This window comes from Panthera tigris, chromosome E3, assembly GCF_018350195.1.
Source record: "Panthera tigris isolate Pti1 chromosome E3, P.tigris_Pti1_mat1.1, whole genome shotgun sequence".
In the NCBI taxonomy this organism is placed as follows: Eukaryota; Metazoa; Chordata; class Mammalia; order Carnivora; family Felidae; genus Panthera; species Panthera tigris.
In genome coordinates, this window is record NC_056675.1 from 22,561,451 (window position 1) to 22,583,318 (window position 21,868).

The 21,868-nt window shown below is 43.4% G+C and overlaps 1 protein-coding gene across 6 annotated transcripts in view; it reads right to left on the reverse strand.

Annotated features, from left to right (window-relative positions):
• The window catches only part of PRKCB (protein kinase C beta), a 330,403-nt gene that overhangs the window by 185,539 nt on the left and 122,996 nt on the right, over nucleotides 1–21,868 (reverse strand). For all 6 annotated transcript variants that reach the window (XM_042971551.1, XM_042971553.1, XM_042971550.1 and 3 more), the window contains one exon: nucleotides 10,210–10,292. In XM_042971551.1, the coding sequence (XP_042827485.1) occupies nucleotides 10,210–10,292 (83 nt within the window). The remainder of the gene's footprint in view (nucleotides 1–10,209; nucleotides 10,293–21,868) is intronic.

Consider the following 21,868-nt stretch of genomic DNA (forward strand, 5'->3'; position numbering starts at 1 on the left):
AATAAGACAGTGAGCAGAACTGACAAGTGGACGCCAGAATATGTTCAGAAAATGTGGCCTTTTGTTTTTGCATGTGTGTGTATTTTTCTATTTCCTGGCCAATCATACCATACACAGTGCTTTGCTGTCTGCCTTTTTCACTGAGTAATATATAATGACTATATTCTCATGTCAATAATATTTTAATCTCTGTGACTTTTTAAGTATAAGCTGCATATGAGAACGTACAGGTTTTAAGCTGACAGTTTTGTCAGTTTCGAAAAGTGTGTTCACCTTTATAGGCACGAACTCAATCGAGATATAGAACATTTTCAGCTGTGGGGTGCCAGGTGGCTCAGTCGGTTAAGTGTCCAACTCTTGGTTTCCACTCAGGTCATGATCTCACGGTTTGTGAGTTTGAGTCCTGCATCGGGTTCTGGGCTAACCGTGCAGAGCCTGCTTGAAATTCTCTCTCTCTTTCTCCCTCTGCCCTCCCCCCACCCCGGCTCGCACACTGGTGCGTATGCTTTTCCTCTCAAAAATAAATAAAGTTGTTTTTTTTTTTTTTAAAGAAAGAACATTTCCAGTTGTTAGCAGGCTACCCAGATGTTGTGACATTTTAGTAACTGCGCAGCAACCAAATTTGGGATACATTTTACTTACATAAACCCCAATTGGCAGCCATTTAGGAAGTTTCCAAATTTTTGTTAGTATGAATACTGACGCAATGAATATCACTTTAGCTACCTATATGTGCATATCCTTAAGCAATTCCTCAGCAAAAATTTCTAAAATTGTAATTCTTATGTACAAAGGATTAGGCTTAGTAATTATTAGGTCAAAGAAAAGTCATTAAGTCTTTTGATACACGTGGGTAATTTTCTCTTGAGGAGGATTATACTGATTTACACACTCATCGGTAATATATTAGGGTACGTTTTTCCTCCTATTCCTCTTGTTTATGCTTGCGGCTTGAGTCCTCTTTCTTTTGACATTATTACTAAGACCATGTTTTATATTTATGTATGTTTTTGCAGTATATCTTTGCCCATTTTATTTATATTTAAGAGGACAGGTGATTCCTTTTTTTTAAATGTTTATTTATTCTGAGAGAGAAAGAGCATGCACTCATGCAAGCAGGGGAGGGGCAGGGAGAAAGGGGGAGAGGGAATCCCAAGCAGGAGCCACACTGTCAGCACAGAGCCCGATGCAGAGCTCGAACTCATGAACCATGAGATATGACCTGAGCCAAAATCGAGTCAAACGCTTAACCGACTGAGCCACCCAGGGCCCCCTTCCCATTTTATTTTCAACCTATGCTTTAAGTTTCTCTTATACATTGCTTAGAATTATACATTGTTTATCCAATCTGATAGTCTTTACCTTTTAGCAGAGAATTTCAATCCATTTACATTTATTAGATAACTGATACTATCTGCTATCACTTCTACCATCTTAGTATATATACTTTTCAGAATTCGTAATTCCTTGCTGGCTTACTTTTATCTTTGCTCCTATATTTTAATTTCGAAATTGTTTCTTCCACATTAAAAAAGAGTCTATGACTCAGATCAAGAACTCACACTTTGTGAGTCCAAGCTCCATGTTGGACTCTGCACTGACAGTGTGGAGCCTGGTTGGGATTTCTCTCCCTCTGTCTCTGCCCCTCCCTGGCTTCTCTCTCTCTCTCTCAAAAAATAGACAAACATTAAAATAAATAAATAAATAAATAAATAAATAGTCTATTTGAACCAATACATCTATTCCAACAATTAAATAGCTTATTTAGCATTTGTTAATCTAGACTCATCATTGACTATGGTTTACTTTTTTAAAGTTTATTTCTTTATTTTGATAGAGAGAGGGAGACAGAGCCAGAGAGAGAGTGCATGAGCACACGAACAATGGAAGGGCAGAGAAAGGGAGAGAGAGAGAATCCCAAGCAGGCTCCAGGCTGTCAGTGCAGAGCCTGATGCAGGGGCTCGATCCCACAAACCATGAGATCATGACCTGACGCAAAACCAAGAGTCAAACATTTAACTGACTGAGCTACCCAGGGGCCCCTATAGTTTACTTTTTAAAAAAAATTTTTTTAATGTTTATGTGTTTTTGAGAGAGAGAGAGAGAGAGAGAGAGAGAGAGAGAGAGTAGGGGGAGGGGCAGAGAGAGAGGGAGACACAGAATCTGAAGCAGGCTCCAGGCTCCAAGCTGTCAGCTCAGACAGCGAGATCATCTCACAAACTGCGAGATCATGACCTGAGCTGAAGTCAGATGCTTAACTGAGCCACCCAGGCACCCCTATAGTTTTCTTCTTTTAATTATAGTTGGCACACAATGTATAGTTTACTTTTTTTGCCAACTTTATTAGCTTATGTTGGTAATTGTGATCAAGCTAGCTTATAATAATAACATGTGGTAGCTACTGATTTTGTCAGCCCATCCAAGTTTCCCAACCCTTCTTCTTATAACAGACTCTGCTCTCAGAGTCACAGGGATGTCACATGATCCAGGCCTGATAACTGTAAGAGCTCATTCTCCCAACAACAGAAGATCAACCAATCAGAACTCTTCCCCAAGACTGATTATAAATGCAGCAAGAGAAAGCCCACTTCTTCCCCTGGGTCTCCATCTTCCCACAGGGTTGATTATCATTAGGTTGATAGACATAGACGTGCCCTATCTACAATAAGAGCAAATGAGGCAAGGACAAACCAGTCAGAGTCCCGGCAGGGAACAGATGTCATACCCAAATTAAGAGAGCTTAAGAGAGTTTCATAAAAGGACCACTTGCAAAGATGTGGGCATGGTGCTGGGAAGCCATAGGGGACAGTGCAGTAACTGGGGGCTAGTGAGAGCAAAGGGACAAGGGCAAAGAGTAGCTCCTGGAGCCCAAGGAGAGAATTATGTAGAGAAGACTGCCTTTGGAGGAGTAACCCTTAGTCAAAGGGTAGAGCCAAGATGACCCCATGTTAAATACCCAGCTCACTCTCCCCTCACTTTCCAATCTACTGGTCCCCCTGGCTGAGCCCAACCAGGAGTCAGGGTAGAAAGGCAACCCCCAGTGATGCAGTCCTTACAGGTCAGTCTCTCAGGGAGAAAGCAGAGTGGATCCAGAGGGCAAACAAGACAGCTGGCACAGATGAGGGCCACTGCGGCAGAATGCAAAATGGCCACAACTCGTCCATTCCTGTATGCATCTTGGCAGTATAACTTTGTAGCTCCTCCTCTTCAGAGGTGAGGTCTATTTCTCACCCCTGATTCTGGTCTTAGCCATAACCGGTGTGCCACAAAGGAAGGCTTGAAAAACACCTATGCTTTGGGGATTCCCTCTCTTGCCGTGCTTGAAACCCTAGGCCAGTGTGTAAATGTGCCTAGGCTAGCCTACTGGAGGAAAAGAGACCACATGGAAGACAAACAAAGCACCCATGCCAACAGGCTGCCAACTGGCGGTCATGTTAGTGAGGCTATCCTAGGTGATCCAGCACCAGCCAAGAAACTGTCTGACAATGACACTCGACAGAGCCCAGCAAAGATCAGCTGAATAGACTCAGATCAGAAGACCATCCAAGTAGCCCAGAGAATCATGAAAGATAATAAGGGATTGTTGCTTCAAGCTACTAAATTTTGGAGTGGTTTGTTACACGGCAAAGCTAACTGATACAGGTGATGAGGAGAATTCACCTTGCAAGTATCAGGGTCCCAGTTCCAAGTATCTGAGGCCCTTGTCCCTGGAGCTTATTCCATTCCCTATGTCCTTCCCACGAGCCAATCTGTTTCCCTACTGCTAATTTCAGTAGGGTTTCTCTACTTTCAATTAAAAAAAATTGTGAAGCTTTACTTTTTCTCTGTAATCTGATATAGTTTAAAATGTACAGAAATCCTTCATTCCTCTCAAGAGCATTTACCCACGAAGCCTATTATTCTGGGAGAAGAAAAGTTTCTTGGGCAATGTTCTCATTTCTTTTTTGGTTACTTGCCTATTCTGGTTTCCAATTTCTTCTTGAGACAAAATTGGCAAGTTAGAATTTCCTAGAAAATCGTCCATTTCAACCAGATTTTCAAACACATTTTTATACATATTCATACATTATATATATAATATATATACACATTCTTTTTAATATATACATTCTTTTTAAATCTTCTATTTTCCTTTTATTAAATCTTTAACATTTAGCTCATGATTTATCATGTTTAATATATTTCTTCATAAAGACCAGATTCAAAAACACAAAAGCAGGAGTACCTGGCTGGCTCAGTTGGTAGAGCACGTAACTCTTGATCTCAGAGTCATGAGTTCAAGCCCCACACTGGGTGTAGAGATTACTAAAGAAAATAGGGGCGCCTGGGTGGCGCAGTCGGTTAAGCGTCCGACTGCAGCCAGGTCACGATCTCGCGGTCCGTGAGTTCGAGCCCTGCGTCGGGCTCTGGGCTGATGGCTCGGAGCCTGGAGCCTGTTTCCGATTCTGTGTCTCCCTCTCTCTCTGCCCCTCCCCCGTTCATGCTCTGTCTCTCTCTGTCCCAAAAATAAATAAAAAAAACGTTGAAAAAAAAAATTTGAAAAAAAAAAAAAAAAGAAAAGAAATAAACTTTTTAAAAAAATAAAATAAAAACACAAAAGGATATATGCAATATTAGTGTGCATCATCCTTAACTGCCCTGATCCAGTGATGTAATCAGGAAGATACAGGGCATAGCAACGGCTTTAATTCAGCATCTTGACTCTAAAGAATAAGAAACCATTGCTAAAACCATAAAATGTTGAAGAAAGTGTCTTTAGACAAACCTACAGAATCCTTTCGTAACTTCTGTACTGCCTGGCAGAGAGCCCCTGCTCAGCAAAATTAGTTATTATCACTGGCTATTATTCCTTGACAGGTCAGAAGGTAACTGGCATCCCTTCTTGAGTAGGAGAGACTCACCCAGGTATTAATAATAATTCAGAAACCATTTGTTCAGTGCCTTTTTTGTGCCAGACACTATTCTGGATATGGCTCAAGTCTCACTGAGTATTCACCAAAAAGGAACTATGATTTAGGTATTATTTTCCCCATTTTAAAGATATGAACTAAGGACTACAGAACTTAAATTATTTTCCCAAGATCACTGGCATGGTAAGTAAATGGCAGCATTGAAATTCGACACCAAGGTTTTCTGGCTCCAAAGCCCAGGCTCTTTTCTCAGCATTGCACTCCAGACTTTGAGGTTTTGTGTCAAGTAATGGAAATGGAGACACCAATTACCTCAAAAGGGCATGCTCTGGGTGGAGCACTGTACAGAATTATCAGTGCATTCATGATTAGGGGGTAGACAGAGCAATCGAAATGCCCTTAGCTACTTGTACCCAAGGGCTCACCGTGTGGCGGGCAGTGTGCTAAGCACTTTCATGCAATGGCTTTTTAATCCATTTGTTGTTAATGCTACTGTGTTTGTTGTTAACCCTTTTTCATTTTAAGGATTTTTTAAAAATCATTACAACAAACCCATGTGGTTGGTACTAATATCCTAGTTTACGGATAAGGAAACTAAGACACAGAAAAGGAAAATGAGACACCCAAGTTCCCCAAATGACTTGCAGAGTCAGGACCTAGACTCTGATAGGTCTGCCTATAGAGTCCACCGTCCTAACCACCATTGTCTCTGGACATGATCAATAAATTACCTAGCTTCCCATTTGTAGCTGGAGATGGTTAAGTCCTATAGAAACCTGGGGCAGAGAAAAAATGAGATGCATTCCCGTATGAGGTTGTCTATGACTCTCTGAACCACACTGAGATCTGTGGATCTTTTACGAAGTCCAGTGTGATGGTTTCCAGGAATTCTGTTCTGTGGTGGCCTCTTGGGTCAATGGGATCTAAGGAGACTGACCAGAGATCCTTCCCCCACCACCCCCATGAAGAGTGGAGTCTATTCCTTTCCCACTTGAATCTGGGCTTGGCCGTGAAACTACTTTGCTTAGCAGGACATTATCAAACATGATGCGCAGGCTGAAAAAGCACCTATGTGTTGGGGCATGCTCTCTTGCTCTTCTTGGAACCCTGAAACCACCATGTGAACAAGCCGGAGCTAGTTACCTGGGGGATGAGAGGTTATGTGGAGGAGAACCAAGGAACCCAGGCTGACAACCTGCTCACTGCCAGTCACGTGAGTGGGGCCATCCTAGATCATCAGATATCCAGAGACACCGGCAAGAACCCTTTACATTTTGTGCCCAGAACAAGTACCTCACTTGACTCACCATAGTTCCAGCCCCAAGAGACAAGTCCTCTTTTCTTGTTCTAAGAAGATCTCCTGGGAGGCTGTGTATGTGGTTAGTATTCTAAGTGCTGGGTAACTATAATGTCATATGTAATGCTTATGGACCTCTCTACAAAATCCAAGAGACCACAGGATCGAGGGCTTCCAGTGAGGAGGGACCAAGACCATGCCTGCAGATGACCAGAGGTAACACCCAGGAACTCTACCATATTTTCAGGTCCCCCACTGGCGGATGCCTATTATATTGTCTCTTCCCATTTGCGCTGAATGGTTGGATCGGCAACTAAAGTCACTGGGACAGAGCCTGTTCATCAAGTTTCCTCAGGTTAGCCTAGTTGGCCATAATGTGGAGCAATCTGTAGAAGAATGCCAACTACACAAAGTTCTACAAATATGCAGAATATTTCCTGGCTCAGACTGGGGTTAGAGTAGCAAAGGGGTAGAAGAAGGAAGGAGCCTAGCACATCCCTTTGCATAGATGGAGACTGTGCTTGTCTGCTCCACGAGCTTGCTGCACACCAGGTCCTCCAAGGTCACACAGCAGGAGGGCATCCCTCCCTAACTGCATGACTCTTACAGGCCGCCAAAAGAGAGCCTGGCCAGGTTGGCGAGCAGGTGTGGCCAGATCTTTAATCATGTCTCCAGCCACAGATGGGAAAAGGTCAATGAACTGAGTCAAGCCAGTTCAGGAGTCTGGACCGATTTGTCATCCTTAGTGCCAACTGACCTTCTTGGAACTGTGTCCAGAGATAGAATCATTCCAAGTAGGCTGCCAAATCCTATGCATGCTAGCTGCAGGGAGTACTGTCTGCCATCCCCACACCCAAAGCAATGAATGGCTGCACTGCTCCATTCATACGCACAGGGGTCTCCTACCACTTAGGGAGCTTGCATGCCCCTAGGAAGGACTGCCAAATGGCAGGCAGGGGGCCTGTGAGTCCTTCAGAATCACTTGGTGGCCATCTGTCCTTGCTGCCCGCCCGGCATATATTCACTGTTATTCATTACCACCCGCCATCATCATCTTCACACATATAGCGCTTGCTATGTATCAGACACTTCTACAGATAAATAGACACACTGGATACTCATAACAAGAGTATTATTTTATCCATCTTTCAGCTGAGGAATCTCAGGCACAAAGAGATGTAAGTACTTTACGTTGCCCAAGGTCACCATATCTGAGCCTAGGAATGCTGGCTCCATCCACAGTCTAGATTTTAACCAGTACACAATACCTCTTCTCCAGTTCTCCTCTGAGGGACCACACCTCCCCGGCGCTCAGATCACCGAGTGGCCAACGGGGCCTCCACACCAGCAGTAGGCACATGACCAGACCTGGCCAGTCAGCATCCTTCCGGCTACAGGTAACCCACGGCACAATGAGACTTCAGCCTTTGTCATTTGAACTGCAGCATTGATAAGACATAAGACCGTAGGTATCTCAGCCCTCACGCTCCCTTAGGAGAAAAGCCTTTCTAAACCAGGTACCAAGACAGGAAGCTTAGCCAAGAAAGGGAGAAAAGTCCTGAGGACCTCCTTCTGGTACCTTGATTCACTGTGTCTGAAGCCAGTCTATCTACCCTTGGGCTTTTCAGCTTCGGGGACCAAAAGTTTCCCTTTCCACATAAACCAGTCTGAGCTGAGTTTCTGTCTTAGGCAACAGAAAAAAAAGTCGATAGATAGAGCCAAGATACAGGAAACATCATCCTCTTGGCTGCTGCGTGAGACTGAAGCCTTGGGCTGCATGAACATTCAGAGCTGCATAATGGAGCCAGGATGAACCCCCAAACTTCCCTGCTTATTATCCTGGGGAACGAGAGAAGGAGTTGCATTAAAAGGGCCAGGAAGTGTGATGTAAGAGAAAGTGATGAACGGGCCCATCTTCCTCTCTGCAGAGAAGTCTTGGTTGTTTCACAGTGAACTTTTGGAGTTCTTAAACCCAAGGACCACAGTCTCCGAGCAAAGGAACTGTCACCACAAGCTCTAGAGTGTTCATGTTGCTGTGGCGACAGTTACGCCCCTGATTTGCAGCGAAATGGCAGATGACCACTTACAGAAGGCCAACCCTGGTCGACAAATGCAATGACAGAAGGTAGTCACCACTCACGACTGGCCAGCCGTCAGCTGTCAGGTCTAAGTGGGTAAGGACCGACCCAGTAATGAAGACAATGCCACTGGGGGAAATTCCAGGAAGGTGAACCAAAGCAGGAACGAAGTAAGAGAGGCAGGGGTAGTAGCCACACACAGGGGACGCAGTTCATTACTGGGCCAAAGGAAGAGTGTGCGTGCTGCACAGTCCCACCAAGGCGTGTTCAGCTGCATGGAAAAGAACGCCCCCTAACAATGAGACTTTACTAAGAGGAGTTCCTCATCTCACATATGCACTCCGGGCAGAAGAGAACTCAGAGCTGGCTCTGCAGCTCACCAGTGTCATCAATGACCCAGGTTCCTGCCACTCTTCTCCCCGACTCAGGATGAGTGCATCTCCCTCATTAACCCAAAGGTGCTGCCACGACTCCGTACATTATATCCTCCCACAAAAGTCCCCAACAGGAAAAAGGAAGGGATGTCTGCTCTTATCAGAAAGTCCTTCCTAGAAGGTTTCCCCCAAGGGTCCCACTGAGCAGAACAGGATCACCTGGTCACTCACTAACTACAAGGGAGCTTGAGAGGCAAGTATCAGGCATTTTCAGCTTTTGGCATGATAGCTAACATCTGCCAGAAAGAACACAGGGAGGGCTATGAACAGCTGTTGAGTAGGCTTTCGACATTGTACCCCAAGCTTTGGGCACACTTAGACCAAGGCTTTATTTGTTAATGTTTATTTATTTTGATAGAGAGAGAGAGAGACAGAAACAGAGACAGAGCATGGGTGGGGGAGGGGCAGAGAGAGAGGGACACACAGAATCCGTAGCAGGCTCCAGGCTCCGAGCTGCCAGCACAGAGCCCGACGCAGGGTTTGAACCAACAAACTGTGTGACCATGACCTGAGCTAAAGTCGGCCACTCAACCGACTGAGCCACCCAGGCACCCCCCAACAAAGGCTTTTGTCATATCCTTATAGGGCTTATACAGTCATTCACTATTAAGTTTCCTTAAATCAACTTATCTTTTGTTTAACCTAAATACCTTTATTTAGGTAGGAAATTTTACATCCCTACTGTAAATTCAAAAACCACTACCAGACACATTTTTCTAATCTATATTAAAATAAGTTCATAATGATTAAAATAAAAGTTATTTGCCTATTTTACCCAGCAGGACCCCCTGCCCCACCAATAATAGCCAGACTTTGGGACACACATAGCAGGGTAAACTCCTTTCCTCCTAATTCTTGGGCCCTGGTATCAGGAATCCCCTCACAAATTGCTATAAAGTGCATCGTAAGGTAACGTCCTGACTACATTTTTACAGTAGTGGGAACAATCTAGCATCTGACCACCAGTCTCCATGCCCCCCCCCCCCACAAAGATGAAGACATTTAGCAAAACCATAAGAGGGGAACTAGCTGGCTTCCTAGGAAGTCACACCCCACTCCCGAAATGCTTTGTTTTATCCTTTCTGCTAAAATGAAAAATGTCTCAGAGGCTGAAGGGACCACCTCATGCCTTGGAATAAGAACAGTCCAACTTTTTGGGGGGCACCTGGGTGGCTCAGTCGGTTAAGTGTCCAACTTCAGCTCAGGTCACAATCTCACGGTTTGTGAGTTTGAGCCCCGTGTCGGCTCTGTGCTGACAGCTCAGAGCCTGGAGTCTGCTTCAGATTCTGTGTCTTCCTCTCTCTGTGCCCCTCCCATGCTCATGCTCTGTCTCTCTCTGTCTCAAAAATAAATAAACGTTAAAAAAAAAAAAGTCCAACTTTTTTTTTTTTTTTTGGTGGGGGGTGTCTAAGCATACTCCTATTTACCCAAAAGGAGGCACTGACTATGGGCTGAGAGAGGTGACAGGTGACCAACGCCCCATTACTTACATCAGAGGCTGGACCTTTGTCAGCGCCTGGGCAGGAGAAAGTGACAAATTCATGGCACCGCTTGTGCACGACGAAACAGCAGACTGCAAAAGACAAAATAAGGGTAGGAGGAAGGGAGGAAGGGAAGTGGAGAGGGGGGAGAGAGGGAAAAGGGGGAAGAGATCATTAAACCTGACTTCTCAAAAAGCAAAGGCTTTTACACCAAAATAAACAATGACATCAGCTTCCACACGTTACCCTTTTTTGAAGCCAAACCCTTGGGTACCCTCCTGCCGCATCTTGCAAAAGTGTTAAACTAGGGGTTCAAGAGATCACAACCGCTCAAAATGACACCCCTCCCCCTTCCCAAAGATCACTTAAGCTGTCTGGTCTTGCACTGGTTTTGAAACAGAATGTGATCTCTTAGATTGGGCACCACAAGATGCCGTCAGCTCATGTTTAGATCCAGAATGTGTAAGAAATACATATCTTTAAACACGAGAATCACACTCAGAGACTGACATGCATAAGAGGAAGGGCCGTGCAGAAAAACAAAGTAAGCAGAAATGGCAGACCTGTGACCCCACCCACCCAGAAGCAATGCCAACTATAAGTGCAAGAGTGGAAGAAAAAGCCACAATGTTCACATTGTTACTATAGTAGTTTGTAACCAAATACATGCATACCTATATTTGAACTTGTATGAGTTAAATGCATCTATGATATGGTTCCACTATCTGGGAATTACACACTCGGGGGAAGGGGCAGTCAGAGGCTCTATACAAAATAAAACTGATTTGGGGGGCACCTGGGTGGCTCAGCTGATTGAGCGTCCAGCTCTTGATTTCAGCTCAGGTCACCATTGCAGGGTCATGGGATTGATCATGAAGCCTGCTTAAGATTCTTTCTCTCCCTCTCCCCTCTCCCCCACTCACACACTCTCTCTCTAAAATAAAAAAATTTTTTAAACTGATTTTTGTTGGTGTGTTTCAAATCTACCTTTACAAACTCCAAACTGTGGCTTCCTGGAGGACGCATGCCACACTGCAGGAACCAGCTCAGAATCTTTCCAAGGAATATTCTCAGCGAATGAAACAGGCCAGGAAAGCTCAAGACTATCCCTAGTGATACAGTGAACCTGGGCAACAATCACCAGTGGCTGTTAACATCACAAAAAGACTTGGCCTGCCTACTGATGAAAGTTACCTCGGAGTACTCACCACCTACCCAAATACTCTGGCCAAAATAATCAAGCCTGAATCAGTTTAAGCATTTGGATCCAACTACCGATTTACAGAAAATACAAGTGACAGAGACACATATTAAATGACATCACAGGGAGGCAATGAGGAAAGAATTTTTTTTAATTTTTATTTATTTTTGAGAGAGAGAGAGCGCGCACGGGGGGAGGGGCAGAGGGAGAGGGAGACACAGAATCAGAAGCAGGCACCAGGCTCTGAGCCGTCAGCACACAGCCCCATGTGGGGCTTGAACTCACAAACTGCAAGATCCTGACCTGAGGGGAAGTTGGACGCTTAACGGACTGAGCCACCCAGGCGCCCCATAGGAAAAATTTTTCTAATATACAACATTGTAGAAAAACTACAAGACAACCAAATGGTTTCTTCAACAAAGTAGTTGCAAAGAGGACAGGAGAGACTTTTAGAAAAGTTAAGCTCTTCTGCAGGATACTGTAGGGGTGGGGACACTTATGGAATGTACAACACAAAGTGGGAAACCTAACATATACACTGTGCTTTTAGTTACTAACAGTGTACCCACAGCAGCTCAACAATTGTAACAAATGTACCACACTACTGACAGATTTTTTTAAGTGCTTTACATATATTACTTTGTTTGATACTCGTAACAATACCTTAAGGCCTTTTGTTATTTTAATTGAGATATAATTGACATGTAACATTATTATTAATTTCAGTGTACAAAATAACGATTCGATGTTTGTATATATTGCAAAGTAATCACCCAAATGCCTAGTTAACATCCATCACCCCACATTGTTACCAATTTTTTCTTGTGATAAGATCTTTTAAGATTTCTCTCCCAGTAACTTTCAAATATACAATATAGTGCTATTAACTGTAATCACCACACAGTACATGACATGCCCTGAACTTAGTTCTTTTGACCACCTCCATCCCCTGCCTCTGGCACCAACCAAATTGTTCTCTGTGTCTGCGAAGTTGGGTTTTTTTGTTGTTGTTTTTAAGATTCCACATCTAAGTGAGATTATACTGTATTTACCTTTCTCTGACTGATCTCATTTGCAAGATGTTGATAATAGAGAAACTGAGGGGGGACAGGGTTGAGGAAGCATATGGGAACTCTCTGTACTTTCTTAATTTTTTTATTTTTTATTTTAGAGAGAGAGCGTGCAAGCAGGGGAGAGGGACAGAGGGAGAAAGAGAGACAATCTTAAGCAGGCTCCACTCAGCACGGAGCCCAACACGGGGCTCAGTCTCATGACCCTGGGATCGCGATCTGAGCGGAAATCAAGAGTTGGACATTCAACCAACTGAGCCACCCAAGCGCCCCAGAACTCTCTGTACTTTCTTAGCAGGTTTTCTGTATATTTAAAACTGTTGCACCTGCTTCGGATTCTGTGTCTCCCTCTCTCTCTGCCCCTCCCCTGCTTGCACTCTCTCTCTCAAAAATAAATAAGCATTAGAAAAAAAAAATTAAAACTGTTCCAAAAGAAAAGAAAACTGCAAGAAGTAAAGAGTAGGGTGGAGAAGCAACTTATATATTCAAAAAGATTTAAGAAACCTATCAACTAAATGCAATATGTGGACCCTGTTTAGAAACCAGTTTAAATAAGTTACTAGTCTGGACAATAATGAAATAATCAGGAAAATGGATACATTCACTTTGTGATGATAAGAGGGAATTACTGCTATGGATAGGGGATTAAAAAATTTTTGATGTGGTTATTTTTTTGTTAAAGAATCCTCATCTTTGAGCCTACATCCTGAAATCTCTATGGATAAAATGATTTAATTAAAATAATTAAGCATGACAGAAAGGAGATAGAAAGGGAAGGGTTATAGATGGGGAAAACAATTAGTCATGACTAATCATTATTTGAACCTGAATGATGGACACATGAGGATTCATTATACTAAGCAGTCTACTTTAATTTTTTTTAAATGTTTTATTTATTTTTGAGACAGAGAGAGACAGAGCATGAACAAGGGAGGGGCAGAGAGAGAGAGACACAGAATCCGAAGCAGGCTCCAGGCTGTGAGCTGTCAGCACAGAGCCCGACGCAGGGCTCGAACTCACAAACCGTGAGATCATGACCTGAGCCGAAGTCAGACGCCCAACCAACTGAGCCACCCAGGCGCCTGAAGCCGTCTACTTTCAGGTATGTTTGGTATTTTCCACAATGCAAAAATTTTAAATCCTCGTGGTTGGGAACCAAGAAGAGGTCCAAAGGAGGCAATTTCTTTCTCCTTTGCTTACTCCCTTTTCTGTTTTAATAGTTACTGTATTTTATGAGTCATATATACTTTGTATAAAGACGTTTGTGTTAAACAGTGTGTGTGTGTGTGTGTGTGTGTGTGTGTGTGTGTGTGTGTCCCGCTCTGGGCCTATATGTCTATGAATGCCAAGAGAAATATATGAACAATGGTCAACAGAAGCCAGGGATGGTTATCTCTGGGCAGTAGGATTGCCAGTTGCAGGAGCCAGACTTATGACATCTGGACAAATTTGCCATGATGACGGCTCTGTGACCTTGAAGCCTTCTTGAGCACAGCCCCCAGCCTCATTCTTTCTGTTTGGTTCAACCACACCCTCAAGGACACGGTTGGAACATAATGTTCTTGATGTGCTCTGGAGATAGGACTATGACACACAACCCTGCTTGAGTGTCTCTCCCAAGTGGTCTACGAACACATACTCCCCAGCCTCTGGGGCTATGAAAGCAGGGCTTGTGGAAGTTGGGGCTGTGGAGATCTACTCATCTTGCAGCCACCCAAGACCTGCTTCTGTCTGTAAGTCCCCTTGCTGAATCATTTCTTACCAAGCTGGATTTGGCTTTTTCCCCCCCTTTGGTCCTGTGACTCCTTCAGCCTTTAGAGGTCATTTTGCATACACCTCCTTTCCACAGAACACCAATTATGTCCACTTTCAACCTTACATTTTTCTATATTGTTCACAGTGTTTACAATGAGTAAATATTAGTTATATAATCAAGGGAAATAAGCCTATTTCCATTTTGAAACAAAACCAAGAGTCAAAGAAAAACACAGGTCAGGGAATGAAAAATATTATTGCCAGAATTGGAAACTCAGGGGTTGGGGTGATAGCTGAATGGACACGGCTAAAGAGGAATTTAGCAAACTGGAAGTCTAAATTGAGGGACTGCCCCAGAATTCAACAAAAGGTGTGGGATGGCATAGAAGAAATGATACAAACAAGGAGGATAGATCCAAACATTTTAATATCCATCTAAATGGATGTTCAAGAGAGAACAGAGAGACTGGTAAAGGTGCAATCAAAGAAAATAGAAAAAGAAAATTCCCTAAAGATTAAGAAGAATTTGAGTCATTAATTTGAAAGAAACAATCAAGCAAGCATCAGTATGTATAAAGGAAGAAAAGACTGAGAGTGACAGTATCTGGGATCATTCCAACATGTCCAGCAGGGGCAGGAAGAGAGGAGGGAGAAGACTACCAAAAAAGGAACCAAAGTAATTTTGACATCCGATTTCTCATCTGCAATTCTGAGTTCGTGAATATGATAGAGCAGTATCTTCAAAGGCTTAGGAAAATTCATTTCAACTGAAAACCTCATACGAAGCCAAAATGGCATTCAAATGAAGGTACAAAATAAAGACATTTCCAAATACAGGGACCTAGAAAATTTACTTCCCACAAAAGGAGTACTAGAGTATATACACCCCACAAAACAATAACCCCACCAAAAAATGAATGAAAAGAGGCATAAGAAACAGTAGTGAAAGAAAGAACAAAAACAAAGAGGGAGGGGCACCTGGCCCACTCAGTTGGTAAAGCATACCACTCTTGACCTCACGGTTGTTAAGTTCAAGCCCACATTGGGTGTAGAGATTAGTTTTTTTTTAATCTTTAAAACACACACACACACACAAAGGGAGTGAGGAGGAGGAAGAATCTAAGTCATAAGAAATGGGGGTGGGAGAAGGGCTGTAACACTGAGATGTGCAAAGAGTCTTGTCTTATTCCTCAAGAGGTTATGGATACTGAGAAGACACATGTAAGATACCGTAAGCTTGAATATATGTGCTAACAATTAAGAACAAGAATAGAAATATTACGTATAATTTTCAGACTACTGAAAGAAAAAACTGGACAAAGAAAACTCAATCCAACTACACTTGAAAAGGCCCTCCCACACGCCCAAATTTCATATAAATATTATATTCTTTTCTTTTTTTACTCCTGTATAGAATAACTTGCACTTCAAATTCTTTAATCCGTCTGTAATTTCTTGGCACCTGATGTGCATGGGAATCTACTTTGCCTTTTTTTTTTTTTTTGGTCCAAATAGGTGATCAGTTGTCCCAATGTGTTTCATTGATAATCCATCCCTTCCTATACACTGGGGTCTGTCTCTGGACCTTCTGTTCTCTTCCACTGGTATGTCTTAGAGCACAGCAGTGTGAGTTTTAATGATAGTAGCTTTATAATATGTTACATCTCGGCAGGGCAAGTCCTCTCTCATTATCCTTACATCCAACATTTTCTTGGCAATCACTGCGTGTTTATTCTTCCAAGTGAACTTTAGAATCAGTTTACCAAGCTTTTAAAAATACCAATGGAATTCTTATTGGAATTGTATTTAGTCAACCACCCCCCGCAAAGAAATATTCACTGGAACTTTGTTTGAAATTGTCTCAAATTTAGAAAAGTGTCAAGAGAGCTGACACTTCTACAAACAATGAGTCTTTCTATCAGGAATAGGGTGTCCCCTTGTTAAAATCTGACTTTGTGTCATTTAATGAAGTCTTCAATTTTCTCCACAGGTCCTACACATTTCTCATTTAGTATGAGTCGAGGGAACCTTTTTTTACGCAATTGTGATTTGGACATTTTTTTCCATTTTATTTTCCAACTGGTGATGGTTTACAAATAGAGAAACAATATATTTATTTTGTAAGCATTTTTTTAAACTCTTAATAGTTTTTTCTGGGTTTCAGTTGCTTTCTTTGAGGTTTCTAGAAAAAGAAACATATTAGACCCATTAATAATATTTTTTTTCCTCTCTGATACACCTCTTTTCTTTCCTTATCTTTCCCCCTCCTTCTCATATTTCAACGTCTGCAACTTTCAGAACAACGTGGAAAAAAGGGGATGAAAACAGACAGCCCTGCCCATTCTGAACTTTTACCAGCTTTACCTCTCCCTCACTTTCTTCTCAAACTAATTCTTAGAATTTATACTTCCCTTGGGAACTGTCCATAGTGTTCTCCTCAGTGTATGTCCACTGTGTCTGCTCATCTGGGATGATAATATGCACCTTCTCATTCTTTCTTCACATTGTATTTTTAGTTAGTTTCTCTTTTTATTTTTTCCAGAGATTTGTCCCATTCATTGTCTATTTTATTTTTCTACCATTAGAGATGCAAATCATGGATATGTTTCTCAATTCAACTGCTTTTTTTCTACGTTATTCATTGCTACTTTTATTTTTATTGCCCTGCTTATTTTAATTGTACTACTTATCCATATTTGTTATTGCATTACTTCCTAGTTAGGAGGATGAATTCTGGAGTCAGGTGGCGAGGTGTGGATCCTAGGCACATTATCTTATCTCCCTAGGCCTCAGTTTCTTCTCTAGAAAATGACGGTGATAATACAGCAACCATATCACAAGGGTGTTGTCAGAATTAAGTCAGTTAATACATGCTCAGAACTGTGCCGAGGATATTAGGAGTATTCATCAAATGTCTGCTGCTATTATTTATAGTTCTTTCTCAAGCTTCTTGAATGAACAGCTCAGTTAATTTATTCCCATTCTTCTTCATTAAAAATTCAAGATTTTTGGGTGCCTGGGAGGCTCAGTTGGTTGAGTATCCAACTTCGGATCAGGTTATTATCTCGCAGTTTGTGGGGTGGAGCCCCACATCAGGCTCTGTGCTGACAGCTCAGAGCCTGGATGCTGTTTCAGATTCCGCATCCCCTCCCCCTCTCTCTTCTCCTCCCCTGCTTGTGCGCTCGCTCTCTCTCTCTCTCTTTCTCTCAGAAATAATAACTAGATAAACTTAAAAAAAAAATTAGGGGCACCTGAGTGACTCAGTCAATTAAGTGTCTGACTTCAGCTCAGGTCATGACCTCACGATCTGAGAGTTCAAGCCCCACATCAGGCCCTGTGTTGACAGCTCAGAGCCTGAAGCCTGCTTCAGATTCTGTGTCTCCCTCTCTCTCTGCCCCTCCCCTGTTCATGCTCTGTCTGTCTCTATCTCAATAAATAAACACTAAATTTTTTTTAATTAAAGATTTTAAAGCTAAAACTTCCCTTTCAAGTACAGCTTTGGTGGCATTGTATGTTTTATACTGAGTTGCCATTTTTAAGTTACTAAGTGGTCTCTTTCGGTTCTAATTTCAACCCAGAACTGTTTAGAGAAGTTCTTCCCCACCACCGCCATTTACAAGTAGCCACTGTGGTCTAGACTCTTTCTTCAAAGCATCTAAAATGTCAGTTAAGATCTTATTCATCCTTAGTCTCTTTAAGGGGGCAGGGGGCAGGATTCATCTCTACTTTCCTAGTGTCTGCTCCAATTCCTGGTACATAAGTGATACTTGGTAAACCAGTATTTTTGTGAATCAACAAAGAAAAGAACGAATTACCATCAGCCACAGAAGAAAAAGAAAGCCCAACCAACCAACCTCTTGGTAACACGGAGCTCTGGCAGGCCTTCCACAGTCCACCACCAAGAACAGGGATAGATGTACAGCAGCCATTGTCAAGGTCTCTTCAAGGGAGCCTTCCAACTGACCACAGAAATAACCCATTGCCACCAAGCTAGAATCAATGCGCCAAGTGACTTGACTACACTCCAGCCTACTCCACGGAGAAGCTGGGAACATACTGGAACATCGATGAGCTTCTGGTACAAGTACCTCCTTTACACAATGCGTTTCTGGAAGTTGTGTAAATCAAATTCCCCATTAACTAAAACACTATAAAGAAAAGTAGTAAGGCTGGCTATTTAAAGAAACAAACTAAATCCTTTTGTGATACAAATAAACACCCCCTCATTTCTGTTTGGCAAATTCAGGGTAAAATCAGTTTTTCTTTAAAAAGAGACAACATTTACTGAGCTGTGAAACACACACCAGGTCCTGCTTTCAAACAGGTACTTGGTAAGAGCCAAGAATTCCTAGATCCTTCATGGTTTATTCAATAGCTCCTTGCTCTGCAGAAGTTAAAAGCCCGCAGTCCACAGCCCTCAGCCCTCAGAATCCAGCCTGTAGCCATGCTTCATTAGGACTATACAATGGAGTCTCAAACTCAAATGCCTGGGGGTCAGGTAAGCAATGAAACTGTCCAAGGGTCAGGTGGAAGAATGCATGCATGACCTAAAAGGGAAAATTAGGACTCAGCTCTAGTAGAGAGTGAGTTGAAAGGTCCCAGCTCTATCCACCTCCACCCCTCCCTTTTCACATGTAAGATCGTGAAGGTCACAGGCCAGCTTTGTAGGTAGAATAATGCCTTCCTCCAACCCTCACCAAAAACGTCCATGTCCTAATCTGTGGAACTTGTGAATGTTACCTTTGGTGGAAAAACAGACTTTGCAGATGTGATTAAATTAAGGATCTTGAGATGGCAAATTATTTTGGACTATACTGGTGGGACCAATGTAATCGCAAGGGTCCTTACCAGCTGGGGGCAGGAGGGTCAGAGTCAGAGGGGGAGATGTGACAGCAGAAGCGGAGTTTGGAGTGATGTCACTGCTGGAAAGGAACACGAGCCAAGGAATGTGGGTGGCCTCCAGCAGATAGAAAAGGCATGGAACAGATTGCCCCTGGAGCGTCCAGAAGGAAGTCAGCCCTGCTGACACCTAGATTTTAGCCCCATAAGACCCATTTCAGACTCCTAACCTCCAGAACTGTGAGATTATGAATCTGTGTTGTAATAAGCCAGTATGTTTGCAGTGACTTGCTACAGCAACAATAGGAAAACAGTATCCCAGCTACTGGTTGATCCCAGAAGCAGAAGACCTTGGTCAAAAGCCCAGGGCACTTCCCTGGAGCATCTGTCCCAAGAACACACTGGGATCCTGACTTCATTTCACACTGCACCCCACCCCTAAATTCCCAATTCTAACCACTATAATGTATTCATTGCATCCAAAGGGGTCTGAATCAAGTTATCAACATTTCATTTTTTCCTTTCGGAGTTGATTCTCCCCTTCTACCTCATTCTCACTGAGATCTCTAGTGGCAAACTGACATCCCTGGAAGTAATCTCTGTCCCCGAATCCTGCGACATCTGCCCGAGACAGAAATTCCAGTGCTAATTGCAGGTGTCTGTGGAGGGAGAAGGAAGAGAAGGGCCCTCAGCTCTTTCCTCAGCCCTCACCTGTCTCAGCTTCCAAACAGCTGGCTTGCAAGAGAGAAAATCCTGTCTTCTGCCAAGAGTTACTCTGGGCTCTGCTGGACCTCGGTTTGAACCCTCATTTACCACCTATACGCTGAAGCCATTACTCCAACCACTACACCTCTCTGGGCCTCAGTTTCTTGTCCCCAAAATGGGAACAATAAGAGTATCTACTCTCAGAAGCCTGTTTTGAAGCTTAAACGAGACAACACACACAAAGTGCTGGATGGACAGGGACACTGGAGTTGGAACCAGCAGTCCTCGTATCTTGCTTTGCAACGGCTGGGGAGGACCCCTTTTTCCTCCCAGGTCAAAGCCAAATCACAGGCATGAAACTCTGCCTAGTGTCCAAGATGAGGCAGGGCTCCCCCGTATGTTTTCCCAAACCATCTCCACAATCAAAGGCATGGTTTGCACCCAACGCCTGGCCCCCTGGCATTCAGAAGACTGACCCACACGGTCACACTACTTGAGTTCACAGAGGGATTTCACATCCGTGATTTCACCCGAGCCTCATCACGGCCCTGTGAGGAAGACGTTTTGACCTGCATTGTGTTGACAGAGGTGCTAATGCTTAGAGAGAAACGACGTGTCCAAGGGCGTCCAGCTAGTCAGTGGCACTTCTTGCACCAGCAACCAGGTTTGTCTTCCTCTAGAGCCCACACTCAACTAACACGGTGTCACTGCTTTTGTGTTTGTCATCTATCTCACTGTTCCAGAAGAAATCCTCCCCCGCTTTCCTCACCCCCGCCATCCAGTCAGTTGCTAAATCTTACTGAATCTTCCTTCGCAACATCTTTTATACCATATCCTCTTGTACATTCCCCACTGATTCCACCCTAACTGCCCCCAGCAACTCAGACACGCAATCTTGCCACGAAGCCTGGTCTCCCCCAGAAATGGACGAGTCCACCTTGATATCGCATCCCTACGAGCCAAGGTCTTCCAGAACTGCAAAGGAGCTGCGGCCACCAATGTCACACAACAGCCATGATTTCTAAATGAGAGGTCATGTACAAATGTGCAGCAGGAGGGCACGAAGCAAGCTCTCAAGGAAGGTTGATTTTACTTCCTTCCAGGTTACAGGGGTTCGTGGGACAAGCTCTGCAGCCAAGCTGCCTGGATTCTACAGCAGGTGCCACTATTTATTAGCTCTGTGACCTTGAATAAGTCCATTGACCTTGCCATGTCTCTGGTTCCCAGTCTATAAAACAGAAACAATAATAGTACTTTTCTGACAGAGTTGTTATTAGGCTTATGAATTAATCTTGGCACAGTGTATGGACACAGTAAGTGCCAAACAGATACTAAGTATTGTCAATAAGATTCCTACCTACTCCCCTCCACCCCATGCAGCCTACACACTCTTTAAAAATTCATGCTCTGAAAACTCACTCTTTATATCCTTTCCCTGCTCTGACACACTCACTAGCTGCCTACTGCCTAAAGCTGCAGTGACCAATGGCAGCCACTAGCCACATGGGGCCATGCTTATTTAAATTCATCAGGTAAAACTTAAGATTGAGGTCCTCAGGGGCACCTGGGTGGCTCAGTCGGTTAAGCATCCGACTCTGGATTTCAGCTCAGGTCAGGATCTCACGGTTCATGAGATCAAGCCCCACATCAGACTCTGTGCTGACAGTGCGGAGCCTGCTTGGGATTCTCTCTCTCTTTCTTTCTCTCTCTCTCTCTCTCTCTCTCTCTCGTTCTCTCTGCCCCTCCCCCCACTTGCACTCTCTCGCACACATTCTCTCTCAAAATAAATAAAGTTTTAAAAACTTATTTAAAAACTAGGTAAATAAGGGGCGCCTGGGTGGCCCAGTTGGTTGGGCGACTGACTTCGGCTCAGGTCATGATCTCACAGTTTGTGAGTTCGAGCCCTGTGTTGGGCTCTGTGCTGACAGCTCAGAGCCCGGAGCCTGCTTTGGATTCTGTGTCTCCCCCTCTCTCTACCCCTCCCCTGCTCACACTCTGTGCCTCTCTGTCTCTCAATAATAAATAAACGTTAAAAAAATTTTTTTAAACTAGGTAAATACAATAAATAAAATTCAGTTTCACAGTCACACTAACCACA